The sequence below is a fragment of the Silurus aristotelis genome (genome assembly GCF_946808225.1).
Source record: "Silurus aristotelis genome assembly, chromosome: 14".
Lineage (NCBI taxonomy): Eukaryota > Metazoa > Chordata > Actinopteri > Siluriformes > Siluridae > Silurus > Silurus aristotelis.
Genome location: NC_139587.1, coordinates 15,953,686 through 15,972,735, shown reverse-complemented (window position 1 = coordinate 15,972,735; position 19,050 = coordinate 15,953,686). Strand labels below are relative to the sequence as shown.

At 39.9% G+C, this 19,050-nt stretch overlaps 1 protein-coding gene across 1 annotated transcript; it reads right to left on the bottom strand.

Moving 5' to 3' along the window:
- Nucleotides 1–137: 137 nt before the first annotated feature.
- hs6st2 (heparan sulfate 6-O-sulfotransferase 2) lies at nt 138–11,754 on the bottom strand. The gene is made up of 2 exons (XM_083561704.1): nt 10,675–11,754; nt 138–1,557 (listed from the first exon to the last, which is right to left on the bottom strand). Exons 1-2 carry the CDS (start codon nt 11,211–11,213, stop codon nt 720–722), a joined length of 1,377 nt encoding a protein of 458 aa, XP_083417830.1. The 5' UTR covers nt 11,214–11,754; the 3' UTR covers nt 138–719.
- Nucleotides 11,755–19,050: the final 7,296 nt, after the last annotated feature.

The window sequence follows — 19,050 nt, the reverse complement described above, 5'->3', positions numbered from 1 at the left end:
CGAAATGTGCAAAGAGCACACAAGCATGATTCTTTATACTTACCTTTCACAAGAAATTAACATTGTGACTCTGGCAAATGCTGCCTAAAGAAGTTAGACGAAGCAAATTCTCAGTTAAATCACCCACACATTCCAGCTACAATTAATATCAAAATTTATTTAAGTAGCAACAAATTGTATTTGATTACCATCATATTCACACAATATATCTGTTCATACAATTTGTAACATAGCTTATGTTAGGAATTACAAATATGATTTGCTACAAGATTTTATATCGAAGCCAGAGGCTACATAATCAGTACAGTAAGAATGCTAAAAAAAAGACCACACCCCACCTACAATCAAATGTCGTAGTGAAAGTTCAAATAATAAAAAAAATATAACAAAGAAAAAAACCTTTTTGATTCAATAGCTTTTTTTTACAACATAAATTCAGTTAAAGACCTTAAGGTACACTGGTACATTGAGAGGATTGCAGTGCGCATGGATTTCGTATGGCATTTTAAAAGAAAAAAAAAAAAAGGCAGACACCAGCAAAATTCACTCAGTTACTACTTGCGTCTTTAGACACAGATAAATGCACTTTTCCAATGTTTAAGATGTTCATCTAGAACACAAAATAGTGTTTCTGAGTTTGAATGAGTAGAAAATGCATTCCTTGGCAACCTAGTGGAGAATCTAGGAAGGCCCATTTTGAACTTAATGCCACTTGATCTTCACCAATGCTCCACATTATCCAAATAGTCTTCAATCGTTTCATTCTCTTCGTCATCCTCCCACCACGGATCTGATTCCACTTCTGCGTCCTCTTCCAGCGTTTTCCCCGTCTCATCCTGTTTTGGCTCAGCAAGCCTGGTGGCTAGGTATTGCCTCGTTTGTGGTGGGGTTTTAGTGGGCTTAGTACCCCTACCCCCTGTCCAGTGTGGCACCTTGGAACGCAATCTACGCCTCTCCTGCTGGCGTCTCTGGCGAGCCTGGCGTCTCTCCTTCTGCCGTGCATACTGAAAGCGCTGCAGAAAGAGGTCACGTGCGTATTCGTACAGCTCTACGTCCCAGGCATTGAGTTCGCGGATACGCTGCTGTATCTCGATTGCCACGTCGACGCTGGCAGCTCGTGTGCCATTCAGCTGGGTGAAGGGTGCAATGAAGGCCAGGCGAAAGGTACGCTCAAACAAGTACTGTGTCTTGCGTTGGTACTCAGTCAGGCCAAAAAACGCCATGCGTCTGAGGTTGCGCTTGGCGCTTTCTAGCAACACAGCGCCGCGCTGCTGCTCGCTCATGACTGATGCATTGTAGCAGCCCACGAGGCTCAGATCAGCCAGCATGCGAGTCTGACGATTGTTGGCCAAGTTGTAGGGGCAAGCCATGAACTCAGCGAGGGAGCAACCTGACCAGTCATCACCCGTATAGCAGCTGGGCAGCTCTGCCAAGGTAGGTGCCCGGCCGTCACACACGTGCAGAGAGGCTTTCCATGTGGCCCCGCGCTGCACATGTCGCCACTCGCTCAGGTAACGTGACACCGGATCCCGCAGGATTGTGATGTAGTAATAGTTCCTGTTGAGTAAGAGAGAGAGAAAAAATGAATTAACACTAAGATAATATAAATTTCAAACATAGATACTGCTGCTGAATCTAACATACAGCAAAATTTTTGCAGTTGCCACTGCCAGCAAGCAGCTCCTGACTGCAGGTCAACTGTGCTATTAAAGCTAGCTATTGAAAATCCAATTCTTATTCTGTCCCATTCAGTTTTCTAGAACCCTTAACATTTAACTGACAATTCCATTCCCATGGCCCTGACCCACGTGTGTGTATATAAAATGAAACTTGCGTTACAATAGAATGAACTGACTTTAGATCTACTCGGCGGCCTTCTAAATTGAGCTGGTTCTGAACACCTGCATCTGATCCTAGACTGCCTAAGTAAGAAATCTTTAGTCAGTGTAGCACCTGCAGCACCATCACACTGAGTAATGCAGTACTTTCAGGTGCCGAGTCCACTGGTGTTCGCACAGCTGTATAGCTCACATCATCCAACACATCAAGCTCATAGCCAAAGTGATTTATAAGAGTGATGCAGCAGGTCAGAACGCTGTCTGAGAATTCGCATGCATAATTAGCAGAGGACATCAGGGAGCAGGTTGAGAAGAGCTGGAGAGATACGCGCTGAAAAGAAGAAAACTGAAAGTCAGTGGGAGTAAGACAGAGTACATGTGTGTAAATGAGAGGGAGGGCAGTGGAGTGTTGCGGTTGCAGGGAGAACAGGTGGTGAAGGTGTAGGATGTCAGGTACCTGGGGTCAACAGTGCAAAGTAATTGAGAGTGTGTTAGAGAAGTGAGGAAAAGAGTGCAGGCAGGGTGGAGTGGGTGGAGAAGAGTGACAGGAGTGATGTGTGATAATAGGGTATCTGCAAGAGTGAACGGGAAAGTTTAAAGGACTGTGGTGAGACCTGCGATGTTGTATGGTTTAGAGACAGTGGCACTGACTAAAAGAGAGAAGGTGAAGCTGGAAGAGACAAGGTGAAGGAGGCGAGATTGAGATGGTTTGAACATGTGCAGAGGAGGGACATGGGGTATATCAGTAGGAGAATGCTGAGGATGGAGCCACCAGGAAGGAGGAAAAGAGGAAGACCAAGGAGGAGGTTTATGGATGTGGTGAGGGAAGACATGCAGGTAGTTGGTTTGAACGATGCAGATGTAGAGGACAGAGGGGGATGGAGACGGATATTCCGCTGTGGCGACCTCTAATCGGAGAAGCCAAAAGAAGAAAAAGAATAGCAGAGGACATTGAGTGCATGGATTACAAATGCACAGATGCAGCACATAATTCACTTAACTTGATTTAATTGTCCAGTGATGACGCATAATAATGTTGTCTGTCGGGGAACAGCACTGATTATCTATTAGTTATTGCCAATGTCTCACATCATCAGTGACCAGCTACATCAGAATGTGTGTTGATGACATGACCATCTCTAAGACTATCACCACAAGCTCCAACCGAAGCCGTGTATGATTGCAAAAGTGCGAGTGCTGCTAAAATCTAGAGACTCCGCCTTCAGAGCAGGGGACAAGACGGCCATAAGGACAGCAAGGGCCAAACTTCCCCGAGTCATCAGAGAGGCGAAGCGTGCACACACCAAGAGAATCCACTGCCACTTCCAGGAAAGCGGAGACACCTGATGCATGTGGCAGGGCATCCAGGCGATCACAAACTACACGACAACTTTACCTGCTTGTGACCTTGATGCCTCCCTCCCAGACATGCTAAACGACTTCTAAGCCTGGTTTAAGGTGCAGAACAGCATGGAGGCAAGGAAGACCACCCCTGTCTGTCTGTCTGTCTGTCTGTCTGTCCATGGCTGAAATGAGGAAAACTATGCAAATTTAACCCACAGAAGTCTGCTGGCCCAGACAACGTTCCTGACAGAGTATTCTGGGAATTTGCAGAACAGCTAGCAGATGTTTTTACCGACAACTAAAACATCTCCCTGAGCAGCACCGTTGTTCCTACGTGCCTCAAGACAACTACCATCGTCCCTGTGCCAAAGACGTCTACAGACTCCTGCCTCAGTGACTAATGTCCCATCGCACTCACACCCAACATGATGAAGTGCTTTGAGAGGCTCGTCATGAGGCACATGAAAACCCAGCTAGCACCCTCACTGAACCATACAGTTTGCGTATCGTCCAAACCGCTCCACGGACGATGCCATCTCTACGATCCTCCATCTGGCCTTCACCCACCTGGACTATAAGGACACATACGTATGAAAGTTGTTCATAGACTTTACATCAGCATTCAACACAATCATCCCTTAGCACCTGATTGAGAAGCTGAGCCTACTGGGCCTGAACACTTGCCTCTGCAACTGGAGCCTGGACTTCCTGACTGGGAGACCTCAGTCAGTCCGGATCAGGAACAGCATCTTCAGCACCACCACATTGAGAACTATGCCCCTGAGGGCTGCATGCTCAGCCCACTGCTGTTTACTCTGCTGACTCACGATTGTGTAGCAATGCAAAGCTCGACCATGGTGGGTCTCATCAGCAAGAACAAAGAGTAAGCATACAGAGAGGAGGTGAAACAGTTACCAGCTATTCTTCACTGATCATCGATGGATCCTCAATGGAGACAGTCAAGAGCACCAAATTTCTTTGTGTACATCTGGCGGAGAACCTCACCTGGTCACTCAACACCAGCTCCATCACCAAGAAAGCCCAGCAGTGCTTCTACTTCCTAAGAAGGTTGAGGAAAGACCATTTCCCTCCTTCCATCCTAACCATGTTCTACAGAGGGACCATCGAGGACATCCTGAACAGCTGCATCACTGCCTGGTTTGGGAGCTGCACCGTCTCGGATTGCCAGACCCTACAGAGGATGGTGAGGACAGCCGAGAAGATCATCAGAGTCTCTCTCCCGTCTATCAAGGACATTTACACCACACGTTGCAATGCTGTTGGCTTTGCGGACGACCCCATACACACCCCACACACACTCTTCACCCTCCTGCCAACAGTAAAGAGTTTCCGAAGCATTTGGACATTCGCATCCAGAATATGAACACAGAACAGAACTTTACAAAACACACACACTCAACTGCGTGTTACTGAACTGCACAACCCGCACTCCACACACACATTACTCATCTCAATCTATTCCACTACCCAAATTATATTTATTTATTTATTATAATCGTATTATACTGTTTACAGTGCTCTTTTGCGGTTTTTGCACAACACTCTTGGTTATTATTCTCTTTTTGCACATTGTACTGTATAACATATACAATAAGTTTACTGGTTAGCATTGTCTTGTGTTGTCTGTCTGCGCTGTCTTGGGTCTGCACTGCACTGTCTATTGTATTTTGTGTTTTGTGTATTTGTCTTACACTGTCTTGTGTTGTCTTTGCACTGTTTGCACCAGCTTGTACTTTATGTGGCGAGGACACTAGTCCTTAGCCCTGTGTTTCCTGTGATTGTTGTTGTATGTAGCACCAGGGTTCAGGAGGAACATTGTTTCATTTCACTGTGTAATGAGTCAGCTATATTTGATTGAAATGACAATAAAACCCTCTTGACTCTTGACTGTTTGCACTCGGTTGGACACGATGCACTTTATGTGGCAGGGACACTTACTTTAGTCGTTAGCTTTGTGTTCTGTTATGTAGCTTTATGTTGTGTGATGTCACTGTGTTGTTTTATGTAGCATCAGGGTTTCGGAGGAACATATATGGTTGAAATGACAATAAAAGCTTGTGTACTTGACATTGATTACATCGTCGCAGCCACTTTGGTGTACAAGATCACTCGTTTGAGGAAGGATTGGAAACTGGAGAGGTGTAATTTTAAACAGCTTGTAATATCAGCTCAGATTTCCCAAAGCAATACTTGTTCTTTATTTACATTTAATTACCCTCTAAATTCAGAGCACCAACAATACTCTGAATTATGATGGTCATTAAAGTAGGATAGAAATAAAATATCAAAGAGATAAATAAGGCTTAAATTAATTCTTTACAAAGTGAAGAAAATAGGCTATACCTCAAAAGTGTTTATTTAGGCAGCAGCTACTTAATTTAAAGTAGTAAGTGGATTAAATTTCGATTCACGATGTTGGGGAGGAAAAAAAATAAACTAAACGAAAACCTCAGTCAAGAAACAGGAAACACACACACACACACCGCACTCTCCGACATGAACTAAATGTTCACTTTGTTGTATCTTTTTGTTTTTCTTGTCTGGGTGTATTGTGTTTTACTGCTATTTATGGTATTGATGGATTGTCTATCTCCATCTATGTAAAGGATGTGCTATCTGCTTAATATTAATATTGAAATACCTGTAAATGATTTCAAATAACCACTAAGAGGTTCACATTATAGAACTGACTGGTTTTAATACCTACATTTGACTGGTGTATCGACTGCAATTTAAAAATATGAAAATATGGTTGAACACCTTGTCCATGTACGAGAGGCTACTGTGGAGGGTTAATCTTATGATTAGGACTGGTTTAGGACAGAATATTGGACAGTTTTGTGCTCAGGTCTCATAATCTCTGGATGTAACTGATAATTTAAAAAATATGGACATTTGGTGTCACCCAGATGAGGATGGGTTCTTTTTAACTAGTGGCTCCTCTCAAGGTCTTTTCTTCCCATTATCACCTCACCGTTGTCCCGCATCGGAGTTAAACTTGATATTTGTAATTATTTATTTTTATAAAGCTGCTTTGGGAGAATGGCCATTGTTAAAAGCGCTATAAGAATCAAACTAAAATGAAATTGATACACATTTGAGGTCACAAGTTTACAAATGCCTTGCAAAATATGAATGAAATGAACCAGTCCGAATATTTACATACGCCTGACCCTTAATACTGTGTTGTTGTACCGGGATGATCAAAATTCCCGTTCTTGTTAAGATGATCTCCAACAACTGCAGATTCTTTTGTTTTCCAGCATCTTCTGCATATTTGGCCCCTTTCCAACAGTATAATGTTGAGACCCTGTACGGATGTTTAAGTCCCCTGGTTCATAATGTATCGTGTTATTTTCTGGAGAATCGGTGAATGTTTTCGCCTTTTATAACAGTTGTGTAAACTTATGACCTCCGCTGCAAGACAAAAGACGAGTAAACCAGTTGATTCCTGAAAGAACAGGTTGGATTTGTTCAGCGATATCGTACACAGAAGAGTAATCATTACATAAAGCTCTGAATCCAAATATAGTTCTTATTAGAGCTGCAAGAGCTGTTTTGATACCTTTTCCTATACTATATCGTGGCAGAAATGTTGATTCTAGAACATTTTTTTTTACTCGTCTGTATTCAGTGAATCGAACAGCTGTAGCATTAAAGCACTTCAATCTTTGAATCTAAATCTTTGAGTTTAAATCAACACTTGTAACAATAAGGGGATGATGAATGCTTCAGGATTGATCGATTCTGCAGCTATGTCTCACAACTCTCTACTGGGGGTTCATTAGATAGAAAGAAAAATTCTATCCTGCACGTCGTTGTTGGACTTTATGTCGTATTGTGTAATGCTCTGCGTTGCACCACGAGAAAATACATATACAAGCTATACAGATGATTAAAAATAAACACTGGTCTAATTCTGGCCACCATATAAATGGTTACAATCAGTCTAAAGACTCAACAATGCCACAGTATCATGATTGTAGTTTTTTTTAATAAATCAATCATCCAGACATTCATTTAAACATATCGCAGTGTCAAGCATCCTAGCTGTCCATTCAGACATTTCATTAGACACCAGACTGAGAAACGAACAGCATAAGATATATGGCAATTGGGATTTAAAAAATGTGTGTGTTGTGAGAACTAACATATATAGTAAACCACAGACATATAAACCAGGCTTAAGTCACTTACTTGCATGTGGAAAGTGGCTTGCTAATGTAGAGATGAATTTTCCTAGATGTTAAATAACCGTAAATATTTAGATACCTATGATGTTTGTTGGATTGTTGGAAACCCATGCAGTGCAGATATACAGTGTGTATTTGTGTGCTCTGGCTGGACTGCATTTTGGGTTCATGCTGAAATTTCTCAGAGCACAGCTGCAGCAGCAACCCTGCTTTGTAGTATTATGTATATATGCCTCTGGGCCAATAATGCATAGGGCATTAAAGACACATGGACTATCCCTGTATAAACAAGACATGTTTCAACATGGGGGAGGTGGGGGCATATGTGTGCATGTGTTTATGATACTGCTGAAGAGCAGGAACAGACAACACTACCAAATCAGTGCAAACTTCTGTGTAAATCCCTACACTGCAAAACATTCATTATGAGCACAAACTCTGACCTATAATAAACACAACCTTGTAGATTGTTGGGATGGAATGAATATAAATGTCTGGGGGATGTCTGAACTCGTTTTATTGAGAGTTTAATTCTGGCAAACGATTTTCTGCTTTTCCGCTGTTGAGTCAGAAGGGTTGCGACACCATCACAAATGAATTACTTGACTGTCAAGAAGACGAAATTCAAAGCAGCGTGGTAAAATATCGGTGTTCAAAACAATGGTGCATTAAAACAGGCGGCACCATAAGCTCATGTTACTGCTTAACAGTGCATACACAAACTCTAGGTCACGTCTTACAGTCTCATACAGTATGAGGCCGCAACCATTAGTGCTGCATAAATCAGCAGTTATGCAAGTGACTTTACCGATTATTTACCCATCTATTTGATTTCATTCGTTTTAAAATTTAAACTAATGATACAACTTTTATTGGTCTAAAAAAAATAAATAATTGTTGGTATTGTGACACTCAAACACTAGAACATATTATACATAGGAAAAAAACATCAGGATGTGCCGTTATAGGAAAATAAACAAACACATACACGCCAACAACAACAAATTTCAGTGTCACATTTAAGACACAAAAAGAGTCTCACTAGCAATACTGTGCACATTTACATTTATGGGGTTTGGCAAAGACCATTATCTCGTTTATATGCAGAAAAGGCTATAGGATTAGTTCAAGGACCCAACATCAGCATCTTATTAGTGTTGGGATTTGAACTCACAACCTTCTGATCTGACATCCAATGTGTTTACCCAATACCACTTCCCGGTGTATATAGCCAGGTCCAATAATGTGTTGCAAACAACCTGGGAGCCATTTAAACGTCCACCTGTGCCTTCAGAATATGTAAATAAATGTAAATGCTCTAATGTAAATAGAATGGTTTTCATGTCAGCATGCTTCGAACAAACGCCTGACTCTCGTTTTAAACACATTACACTTCACCCTTGAGGACTAAGGATGTATTTTGTGTACTACACTTATCAATAATGCAAGATGTCTTTCAATCCATTTAGATATGCAAAAAGCCCATCATGCAACCGGAGCTGCATTCATTCAATTTCTGCTTCTTTCACCCACTGAAATATTATCACATATTTTAGTTCCAGCTTTAGGATGCAAATCAAAGCAGGAGAATGCAAGATTACTCAACACTGACGTTTCTGCAAAGAAAGTATCTGGAACAGTAGAGGAAAAGTGCACAGATGGCATGATACATTCAAGCGAATATAAAATTGGAACGCACTGGGACTTTGTCCAGAAGTCCAGGACTGCCAAAGGGCATATCTTTCAAACCTAGTTACATTTGCATAATGGCTATTTCCATTTGTTTATTCATCTTGAATTACTGCTTCATCCTGATCACAACTGTGGTGGAGATGGATCCCTTCCTCAAACCTAAAAACACTGGGAGCAAGACAGGACTACAACTTGAATGGGACATCACAGGGCATCATTCCTGCTCACAGACATACACACACACATTTGCATGCTAATTGTCAACTAGGGCCAATTTTGACTACTGCTATAGCTTTTGGGAGGAGAACCCTGATGAAATCCACATAAAAGTTTGAAGAATATCTAAAGCTACAGAAGTTAAACTGATCAAATAGTGATAGGGCAACACTTCATTTAAATAGAAAGTGTAATATGTAATAACTAAACATGCTACTCCAACATGGCAATGACAAATGGTACCAGACCTCAGTATTGCTCAAGTAGCTGAATGGACACAGCCCCACAGCACTGCCTTTCCCTATACTCGCGGTTATGTGACCGGGAATGGGAAAAAAAACTCTGGATTGATGTATGGCATAAAGTGTGTTCATGCATCCTCTTTTAAGGCATTTAATTTAAGTTGCAGTTTCTCCAATTAAGGGGAACTTTAATTTTATTGTGTGGTGGTCAGGATCTTGTTTTCTATTTTGTAGCATTCTCTCTTATTTTACCAACAGTCCATATACATCCGGGAACTGAGGCATTCAGTTGTTGGAGTTTTACAAGGGGAATGCTGTTCCATTTGTGTCTGACACAGGATTCTAGCCGTTATACAGTCCAGGGTCTTTTTTGTCATATTTCTCACTTCATGATCTGTGATATCTCTCGCTCTCTCTCTCTCTCACATATACATTATATATATATATATATATATATATATATATATATATATATATATATACACACATATATATATATATATATATATATATATATATATATATATATATATATATATATATATATATATATACATACATATACACACACACACACACACACACACACACACAAAAAATAATAATAATACATACATATATATCAATAATACCTTTAGCTTTGCTTCTTTGGAAAATCAATGGCAATGCCACTGTTTTTGTATTTATTTATTTATTTATTTATTTATTTATTTATTTATTTATTTATTTTAAGGGCAGCTCACATTCACAATCCTAAAAATAAGGATGAACTTAGTTACACCTTAAAATAAGGTGTAAACAGTGATTAGATGTTATAATAGACCTCGTGTGGTTTAATGTATCTAAAGAAAGGTGAGCCCCAGAGGGTTATCCATGACCTCTTGGTGGCTTTTTGTCTCAGCGCATTTGGTTTCTCAGTGGATTTTTGTTTCACTGAGAAAAAGTGCAGGTAGTAAACAATGTGAGGAGGAGGAGCGCTCAGGTCCATCAGGATTAGGAGTGAAACAAAAGCGTGATACACACAGCAGGATTAATTAATCTATTCCGGATAATACTAAGTGTGCGTGTGAAAAAAACAGTGAGAAATAATCTGGAACTGAAGTTATAACACAATGGGCGCTGACTCACCGTAGGCTTTTGCGCGGTTGGAGAGTCTCTCTGCTGTTCATCTTGGCCGGGACGCAGTTGGTCAGTTCGGTCCAGTCGGCGTGCAGTCCGCAGCTCCAGCCGGTGGAAAAGCGCGAGAAGAGCCACGTTTCCTTCTTCCCGGGCCGGTAGCACGTGCACTTCTTCTGGCCGACGTGACACTCGCACGGGCGCTCGAGCTGAATATTGCGGACCAGGTGGCGGCCGAACGTGGTGCCGCCGGTCTTCTGGATGTGCAGGAACACGATCACGTCGTCGCCCTTGATGTTGAAGTCGACGACGCGGTCCAGGTCTTGCTGCGTGAAATTAAAGCGCGGCACGAAGCGCGCCAGAGCGCCGTCCTCCGCGACGTACGGATCGCCATCACGCCCGTCGCCGCCGCCGCGCAGCTCGGAGAGCGAGCCCAAGTGGAGGAGCTGGCACTCGGAGCCTGGGCACACATACTGCAGCACGATCACGGCGAACAGCACGAGCATGAGCAGCCCGATCAGGACGCGACTGTAGCTGGACTTTTCATCCATCTTCTCGTTGAAAGATGGGAAGCATTACTCACTGAGACTCAGGCTCGCTTACCTCCTTACTGCCCTGCTTCTCTTACCCTTTACTCACTGCCCTGCCTCGCGTACCCCTTATTTACTATTCTGCCTCATTTACCGCCCTGCCTCAGTTACCCCTTATTTACTACTCTGCCTTACTCACTGCCCTGCCTCAGTTACACCTTACTCTCTGCCTCGCTTCTCAGCGCTCTGCTCAGGACGCTTTGATGCTCAACAAACAAACCGAGACTGGTTCCACCGCTTTTCTGCACCAAACCGACCACAAATCCCTCCCTGATCGCAAACTCGCAGCTTAACCACACACCCGGGGTTAGAAATTCACCTTCCCGATCCTAATATCTCACTATAAAGCTGTAAATAAGATCCCAAAGCGTCGCAGACTCAATCGCGGATTCACACAATTCGACTCTGACCCCCTTTTTTTCCCAGCAGAACTTGCGTCTGTGTTTGTCGCTTCTAGTTCTCCAAAATAAAAGTGTATCATACCGCCCTCTACAGTTTGGTGTTATTATTGGCGAAAAAGCACACAATTCCTGTAGTTAAATAAAATGACAAAAGCCCTGCAAAAATCTAGTAAAAATAAATACTTCTTTTACATTTTTTTACAAGTTCAAAATACGTCCTTTAAAAATTTACGTAAAATGTAATATTAATAGCAAATAACAGAATATACTAGATAATTGTATGATTTGTGCATTTTTTTTAAATGTCCCATTTCCCCTTGTTTTTTTCCTCCTGTGTTTTTCTTGTTACAGGGACTCTGAGAGTAACAATCCCGCTGCACAAACTCTCGCGAGAGTTTGGGGTCTCGTGACATTTTCTCATTTAACGCAATTCGTGTATTATTTATTTATTTATTATCAAATATTATTAGTATTATTATTTATGGAGTGGGAAATGGGACGCATTCAAATAAAGTGAAGTCAAAGTTTCCCGAAATGAAAAAACTATTTATTTTTATATAAAACAACTTACCAAAAACACATCTTCAAGGTATGGACCATGTACACTATATGGATACATTTTGTGGACACCTGACCATAAAATGTGCTTTTTGAAAATACCATTCCACGTTTAATCCCCAAATGCTGTTATAAAAACCTCCACACTTCTTGTTAAGATGTTCCTCGAGATTTTGTAATGTGTGCTTGAGGAGATTTGTGCTCATTCGGACACAAGTGTGTTAGTAAAGTCAGGTACTGATGTACATGTAGCGTAAGGAGTCCTGGGGTGCAGTCAGCGTTACAATTTATCCCAAATGTATTCAGTAGGGTTGAGGTCAGTTCTCTATAGCAGGCCACTCAAGATCTTCCACTCAGACCAATGTCAATCATATCTTCATGAAACTCATTTCAAGTAAAGGGAAAACGTAATGGTACTGCATCTAAAGACATCCAATACAGTTATGTGCCTCCAAATTTCTGGTAACAGTTTGGGAAAGAACCATATACAGTGCAAGAAGGAATTATTTTATCCCCTATTGATTATTTAAATTTTTACCCCTTAAATTTACCCCCTTAAGAAACGAACAGTCTAGACTTTTTATGGTAGGATTTTTTTTTAAACAGAGACAGAATTTATTTTATTTTTTAAATTAATTTGTATTTGATCGAGTGAAATAAGAATTTGATCCTGAACTGAATTAGTCAGAAATCTGACTCCCACAGACCCAAATTAGTCCTGTCTCTTTAGGAAAGAACTCCTAATATCAACTCGTTATGTGTAAAAAAATAAATAAAAAAGACACCAGTCACAGAATCAACCCTTTTCTATTCAAACCTCTCCACCACTATGGGCAAGACCAACGAGCTGTCAAAAGACGTCAGGGACAAGATCGTAGACCTGCACAAGGCTGGAATGAGCTACAAGAGCATTAGATTGTTGCCTTGGCCATATGTTTATTATCATTCTCATGCTGGAAGACACATCTTCAGTGTTCTGGCAAAGGCCAGAAGGTTCTCATCCAAGATTTTGCAGTGCATGGCCCTGTTCATGTAGCGAAGTCTTCCTGTACCCTTAGCAGAGAAACAGCCCCAAAGCAGAATGTTTTCTCCTCCATGACAGTGGGGATGGTGTTCTTGGTGTCATATTCAGCATTTCTTTGTCTCCAAACACGGCGAGTTGAGTTGATGCCAAAGAGCTCAATTTTGGTCTTATCTGTCCACATCGCATTCTCCCAGGCTTTCTGTGAATCATTCAGGTGTTCATTGGCCAACTTCAGACGGGCCTGTTCGTGTGCATTCTTGAGCAGAGGGAACTTGGTGAGTTACCAATGGTTTTTTTGGTGACTGTGGTTCCAGCTCACTTGAGATCCTTAACAATTTCTCCATTCTCAAATTATCGCCTCCAACAGTGGTTTCTTCCTCACCAAGCTTCTTGATGATGGTCTTGTAGCCCATTCCAGCCTATTGCAGGTCTGACATCCTTTGACAGCTCCTTGGTATTGCCCATGGTGGAGAGATTTGAATGGAAGAGGTTGATTCTGTGACTGGTGTCTTTTATACACGAGTTGATATAAGGAGTTCTTTCTAAATGGGACACGACTAATTACGGTGTGTGGTGGTCAGGATTCTTGCTGGTTGGTAGGGGATCAAATACTTATTTCACTCGATCAAATACAAAATAATTTTAAAGTCTCTCTGTTAAAATAAACCTACCATAACAATTTTAGACTGTTCATTTATTTTTCTTCATACATTTACAAAATCAGCAGGGGTTTAAATCATTATTTCCCCCACTGTATGGCTTGAGAAGTCAGATTATATATATATATATATATATATATATATATATATATATATATATATATATATATATATATATATATATATATATATACAGTGAGGTATTTGAAGTATTTGAACACCTGAGAAAGTCAATGTTAATATTTGGTACAGTAGCCTTTGTTTGCAAATACAGAGGTCAAACGTTTCCTGTAGTTTTTTTTACCAGGTTTGCACACACTGCAGGAGGGATTTTGGCCCACTCCTCCACACAGATCTTCTCTAGATCAGTCAGGTTTCTGGCCTGTCGCTGAGAAACACAGAGTTTGAGCTCCCTCCAAAGATTCTCTATTGGGTTTAGGTCTGGAGACTGGCTAGGCCATGCCAGAACCTTGATATGCTTCTTACAGAGCCACTCCTTGGTTATCCTGGCTGTGTGCTTCGGGTCATTGTCATGTTGGAAGACCCAGCCTCGACTTATCTTCAATGCTCTAACTGAGGGAAGGAGGTTGTTCCCCAAAATCTCGCAATACATGGCCCCGGTCATCCTCTCCTTAATACAGTGCAGTCGCCCTGTCCCATGTGCAGAAAAACACCCCCGAAGCATGATGCTACCACCCCCATGCTTCACAGTAGGGATGGTGTTCTTGGGATGGTACTCATCATTCTTCTTCCTCCAAACACGTTTAGTGGAATTATGACCCAAAAGTTCTATTTTGGTCTCATCTGACCACATGACTTTCTCCCATGACTCCTCTGGATCATCCAAATGGTCATTGGCAAACTTAAGACGTGCCTGGACATGTGCTGGTTTAAGCAGGGGAACCTTCCGTGCCATGCATAATTTCAAACCATGACGTCTTAGTGTATTACCAACAGTAACCTTGGAAACGGTGGTCCCAGCTCTTTTCAGGTCATTGACCAGCTCCTCCCGTGTAGTTCTGGGCTGATTTCTCACCTTTCTTAGGATCATTGAGACCCCACGAGGTGAGATCTTGCATGGAGCCCCAGTCCAAGGGAGATTGACAGTCATGTTTAGCTTCTTCCATTTTCTAATGATTGCTCCAACAGTGGACCTTTTTTCACCAAGCTGCTTGGCAATTTCCCCATAGCCCTTTCCAGCCTTGTGGAGGTGAAAAATTTTGTCTCTAGTGTCTTTGGACAGCTCTTTGGTCTTGGCCATGTTAGTAGTTGGATTCTTACTGATTGTATGGGGTGGACAGGTGTCTTTATGCAGCTAACGACCTCAAACAGGTGCATCTAATTTAGGATAATAAATGTAGTGGAGGTGGACATTTTAAAGGCAGACTAACAGGTCTTTGAGGGTCAGAATTCTAGCTGATAGACAGGTGTTCAAATACTTATTTGCAGCTGTATCATACAAATAAATAGTAAAAAAAATCATACATTGTGATTTCTGGATTTTTTTTTTTAGATTATGTCTCTCACAGTGGACATGCACCTACGAATGACAATTTCAGACCCCTCCATGATTTCTAAGTGGGAGAACTTGCAAAATAGCAGGGTGTTCAAATACTTATTTTCCTCACTGTATATATATATATATATATATATATATATATATATATATATATATATATATATATATATATATATATATATATATAGTGTACAGTATGTTTAAAGGGGAATGTTTATATTTACTTTCATCCCCAATAAAATGTTGAAAGAATTGAGTATTTATAGCATACTTGTTCCTGACATCAGTAAATCAAATATAATAAAATAAATACAAATATTTAAATATTACATAATTACATTTGGACTACATATAAAAAAAATAACATTCTCAAATAACATTCATTAATACACATAAAAAATACATTTTATACTGCGGTAAGTAACAAAATTTAGTAAAATACCACATTTGATATATATTTTATAAAATGAAATGAAAATAAACAATCAATCTCTAAAATTCACACACACACCCACACACACACACACACACACACACACACACACACACACCACACACACACTTCTCTCTCTTCCTTCTGTCTCTGTCCTTGGGGCTAATATACATTGTAATAAAATTACAGTTAAATTTAATTACTGTCTTGAAAAAGAAATTTTAACAAAATATCTTAGTGAATAATAAATGAGTGATTAAATTATCCCGTTCAAATGTTTGTGTTTGGTGATGATCAATACCTTTTTTGTGATAATTGTTCATGAGTCTACTGTTCATCCTTATTAGGTAACTGCCCACTGTTCTTCAGAAAAAAATCTCCAGAAACTGCACATTATTTGTTTTTCCAAAATTGTTTGCACATTTGACTCCTTTCTAACAATGTCTATATGATAATGAGATTCACCTTGTGAAACTTATGACAACTGTAAAACTCATCCACAGCTATTACAAAAGATGCAGATGTTTCTCAAGAGGACACAATTATACATTAAGAGCCAGGGGATGTAAACCTTTGAGCAAGATCATCTGGGTAAATCGACAATATTTTGTATTTTTATTTAGTATTTTCTAGAAGAGAAACAATGTATGAGAGTTAGAGTTAGTTGTGTTTAAGATTATGATACATATTTATTCATTATAAATCCCATAAACACCATGTTGTGACATTTTAAAAATAAACAGTTTATACAGGATGCCAGACAACTGCCAGATTTGGACTCACATTCCCAACACTGCAGCCTGCTAACAAGGCCGACATGGACTCCAACTCGCAAAGCATGTGCGTGCACACACACACACACACACACACACACACACACACACACACACACACACACACACACACACACACACACACACACACACACACTTTTGCCTCTTTGACTCTCTATTTTACTGATTAAACACATATGCAATGTTTCAAAAAGCTCTTGAACATCTATGATTTACTTCATGAACAAGTGGCACCACTCAACATCCAAACAAGTCGTGTGTACTCTCCTGATGCTCTTTTTCTCTTCATTCTCTTTCTCCTGCCACCATCACTAATCGGGGGCACATACAGCCTGCTTTTAATGGAGGAATCACATACATGTAACATTTAACTTTCCGACGATGTTAACTCATACTAACTTTATAATAACATTTTTTTTTTTAAATGTCAAACTGAATGTGTGTGTGTGTGTGTGTGTGTGTGTGTGTGTGTGTGTGTGTGTGTGTGTGTATATATATATATATATATATATATATATATATATATATATATATATATATATATCAAACAAAATTATAAATGCAACATTTTTGTTTTTGCCCCCATTTTTCATAAGCTGAGCTCAAAGATCTAAGACTTTTTCTACGTACACAAAAGGCCTATTTCTCTCAAATATTGTTCACAAATCTGTGTAAATCTGTGTCAGTGAGCGCTTCTCCCTTGTTGAGATAATCCACCCACCTCACAGGTGTGGCAGATCAAGATGCTGATTAGACAGCATGATTATTTCACAGGTGTAATAATAAAAGGTCATATATAATGTATTTAATTTAATATATTTCTTCTTTTATATTTGGGTTAAAGCATTCAAAACCATTAACCAAACCAATCAGGTAAATCGCAAGATTGCACATTTTCAACTGAAGAAAAAACAAAAAGACAAAGGTGCAAAGTTGAGTGTAAAACACCGCTTTGAGGTAAAAACTGTAAACCCATGAATGTTTGCGCTTTTATAAATGCAACCTGATTGTTAGATTTAAAAATATATATATTTATTTCATTTTGCCATAATAGGATATTTTAAGACAGAAGAAATATGTGAAAATCGGCCTCGTCTTGTGCATGAAAAGGTTTAGAGAAACTATGAAATAAGATTATAGTTAATATAGATTCTAAAGTGTGTTATAATTAAATTACCATTATGTTTTCATCTAAAATAACCATTATTTATCATTAAAATTATTTGTTTGATCAAACCTTGTTAATAGAGAGCAATAGACCTACATTGCGAACAGGAATAAGAAAAAAAAAAAAAAAAGCTGTGTGTATGACAATATTATATTCCCTTACTATCTGAAATATCTGAAATTACATTTTATCTGTGGGATAAGACTGACCACACATGTGTTCTATATTTTACATCTGGGGCAAATAATACACCAAACAACTGGCCAATATCTTGTTCGCCACCTTAAAGACAGTTTAATCTCCACCATAATCGGGCCATGTTCGGTTTACATGCCTCATGCAGGTGCCAAATGAACGCCAACTGTGCCGGCTTTACGCCAACTCCGGGCCAGAAGCCTTTGCTACCTGGGATGATATATTCAGATTCTTTCATTATCTGACCATTTTATTAGGTCTAAACACAAATGCATAAAATAATTACTTTACTTTTTTAGATCAGTCTGCACAACAATATACGACATAAATAAAAAAAAAACGTTTTTACACAAATACAGTTTATTTTTTTGCAACAATACACTTGTACTTGCTATTTGGAGCTTTATAACATTAACTGTATTGAGGTATAATGCTACAGGCACACCCGAGTCCTCATTTATCATCACTGCATAGACATACACTGATATGTGCACTAAATTCTGGTGTTATTAAAACCAGTACTGGCATGAATGACTGCATTTGCGCACTTATAGTGGGCCTACTGCTCAGCTTATATAGTATATAATATTGTAGTAGGCCACAATTTGCTTGTATAATATTTGCTTCATCCAAATAGCAAATAGATTTTCATCTCATTCACGACGATATTGTAATATTTTCATTAACAGACCTCACTGCTGGATACTATTAAGCAATAATACACAGTAAAACCCTGGCTGTAATCCAGTGTTTCACACATAACTTCTATTCAGATATTTTGTGACTTTCACTGCACACTGTATTATCATTAGATAGCCGACTGGTCTACCAACATCTGCAATTAAATAAGCTGTAATTGTCAGGAGCTAAAATGGCAGTCATGGCTTAAAAGTTGCACTCCACCATGCTGCCTCTGTAGTGGACCTGAGCAAGATCCTTAACTGTTTCTGCTCCAGGCGTCCTGTATAATGGCTGACCGTGCACTTTGCCCCATGTTAATAAAAAGCTGTGCTAGGTGTGAGGTTATTATCCAATAATCTTCCAATA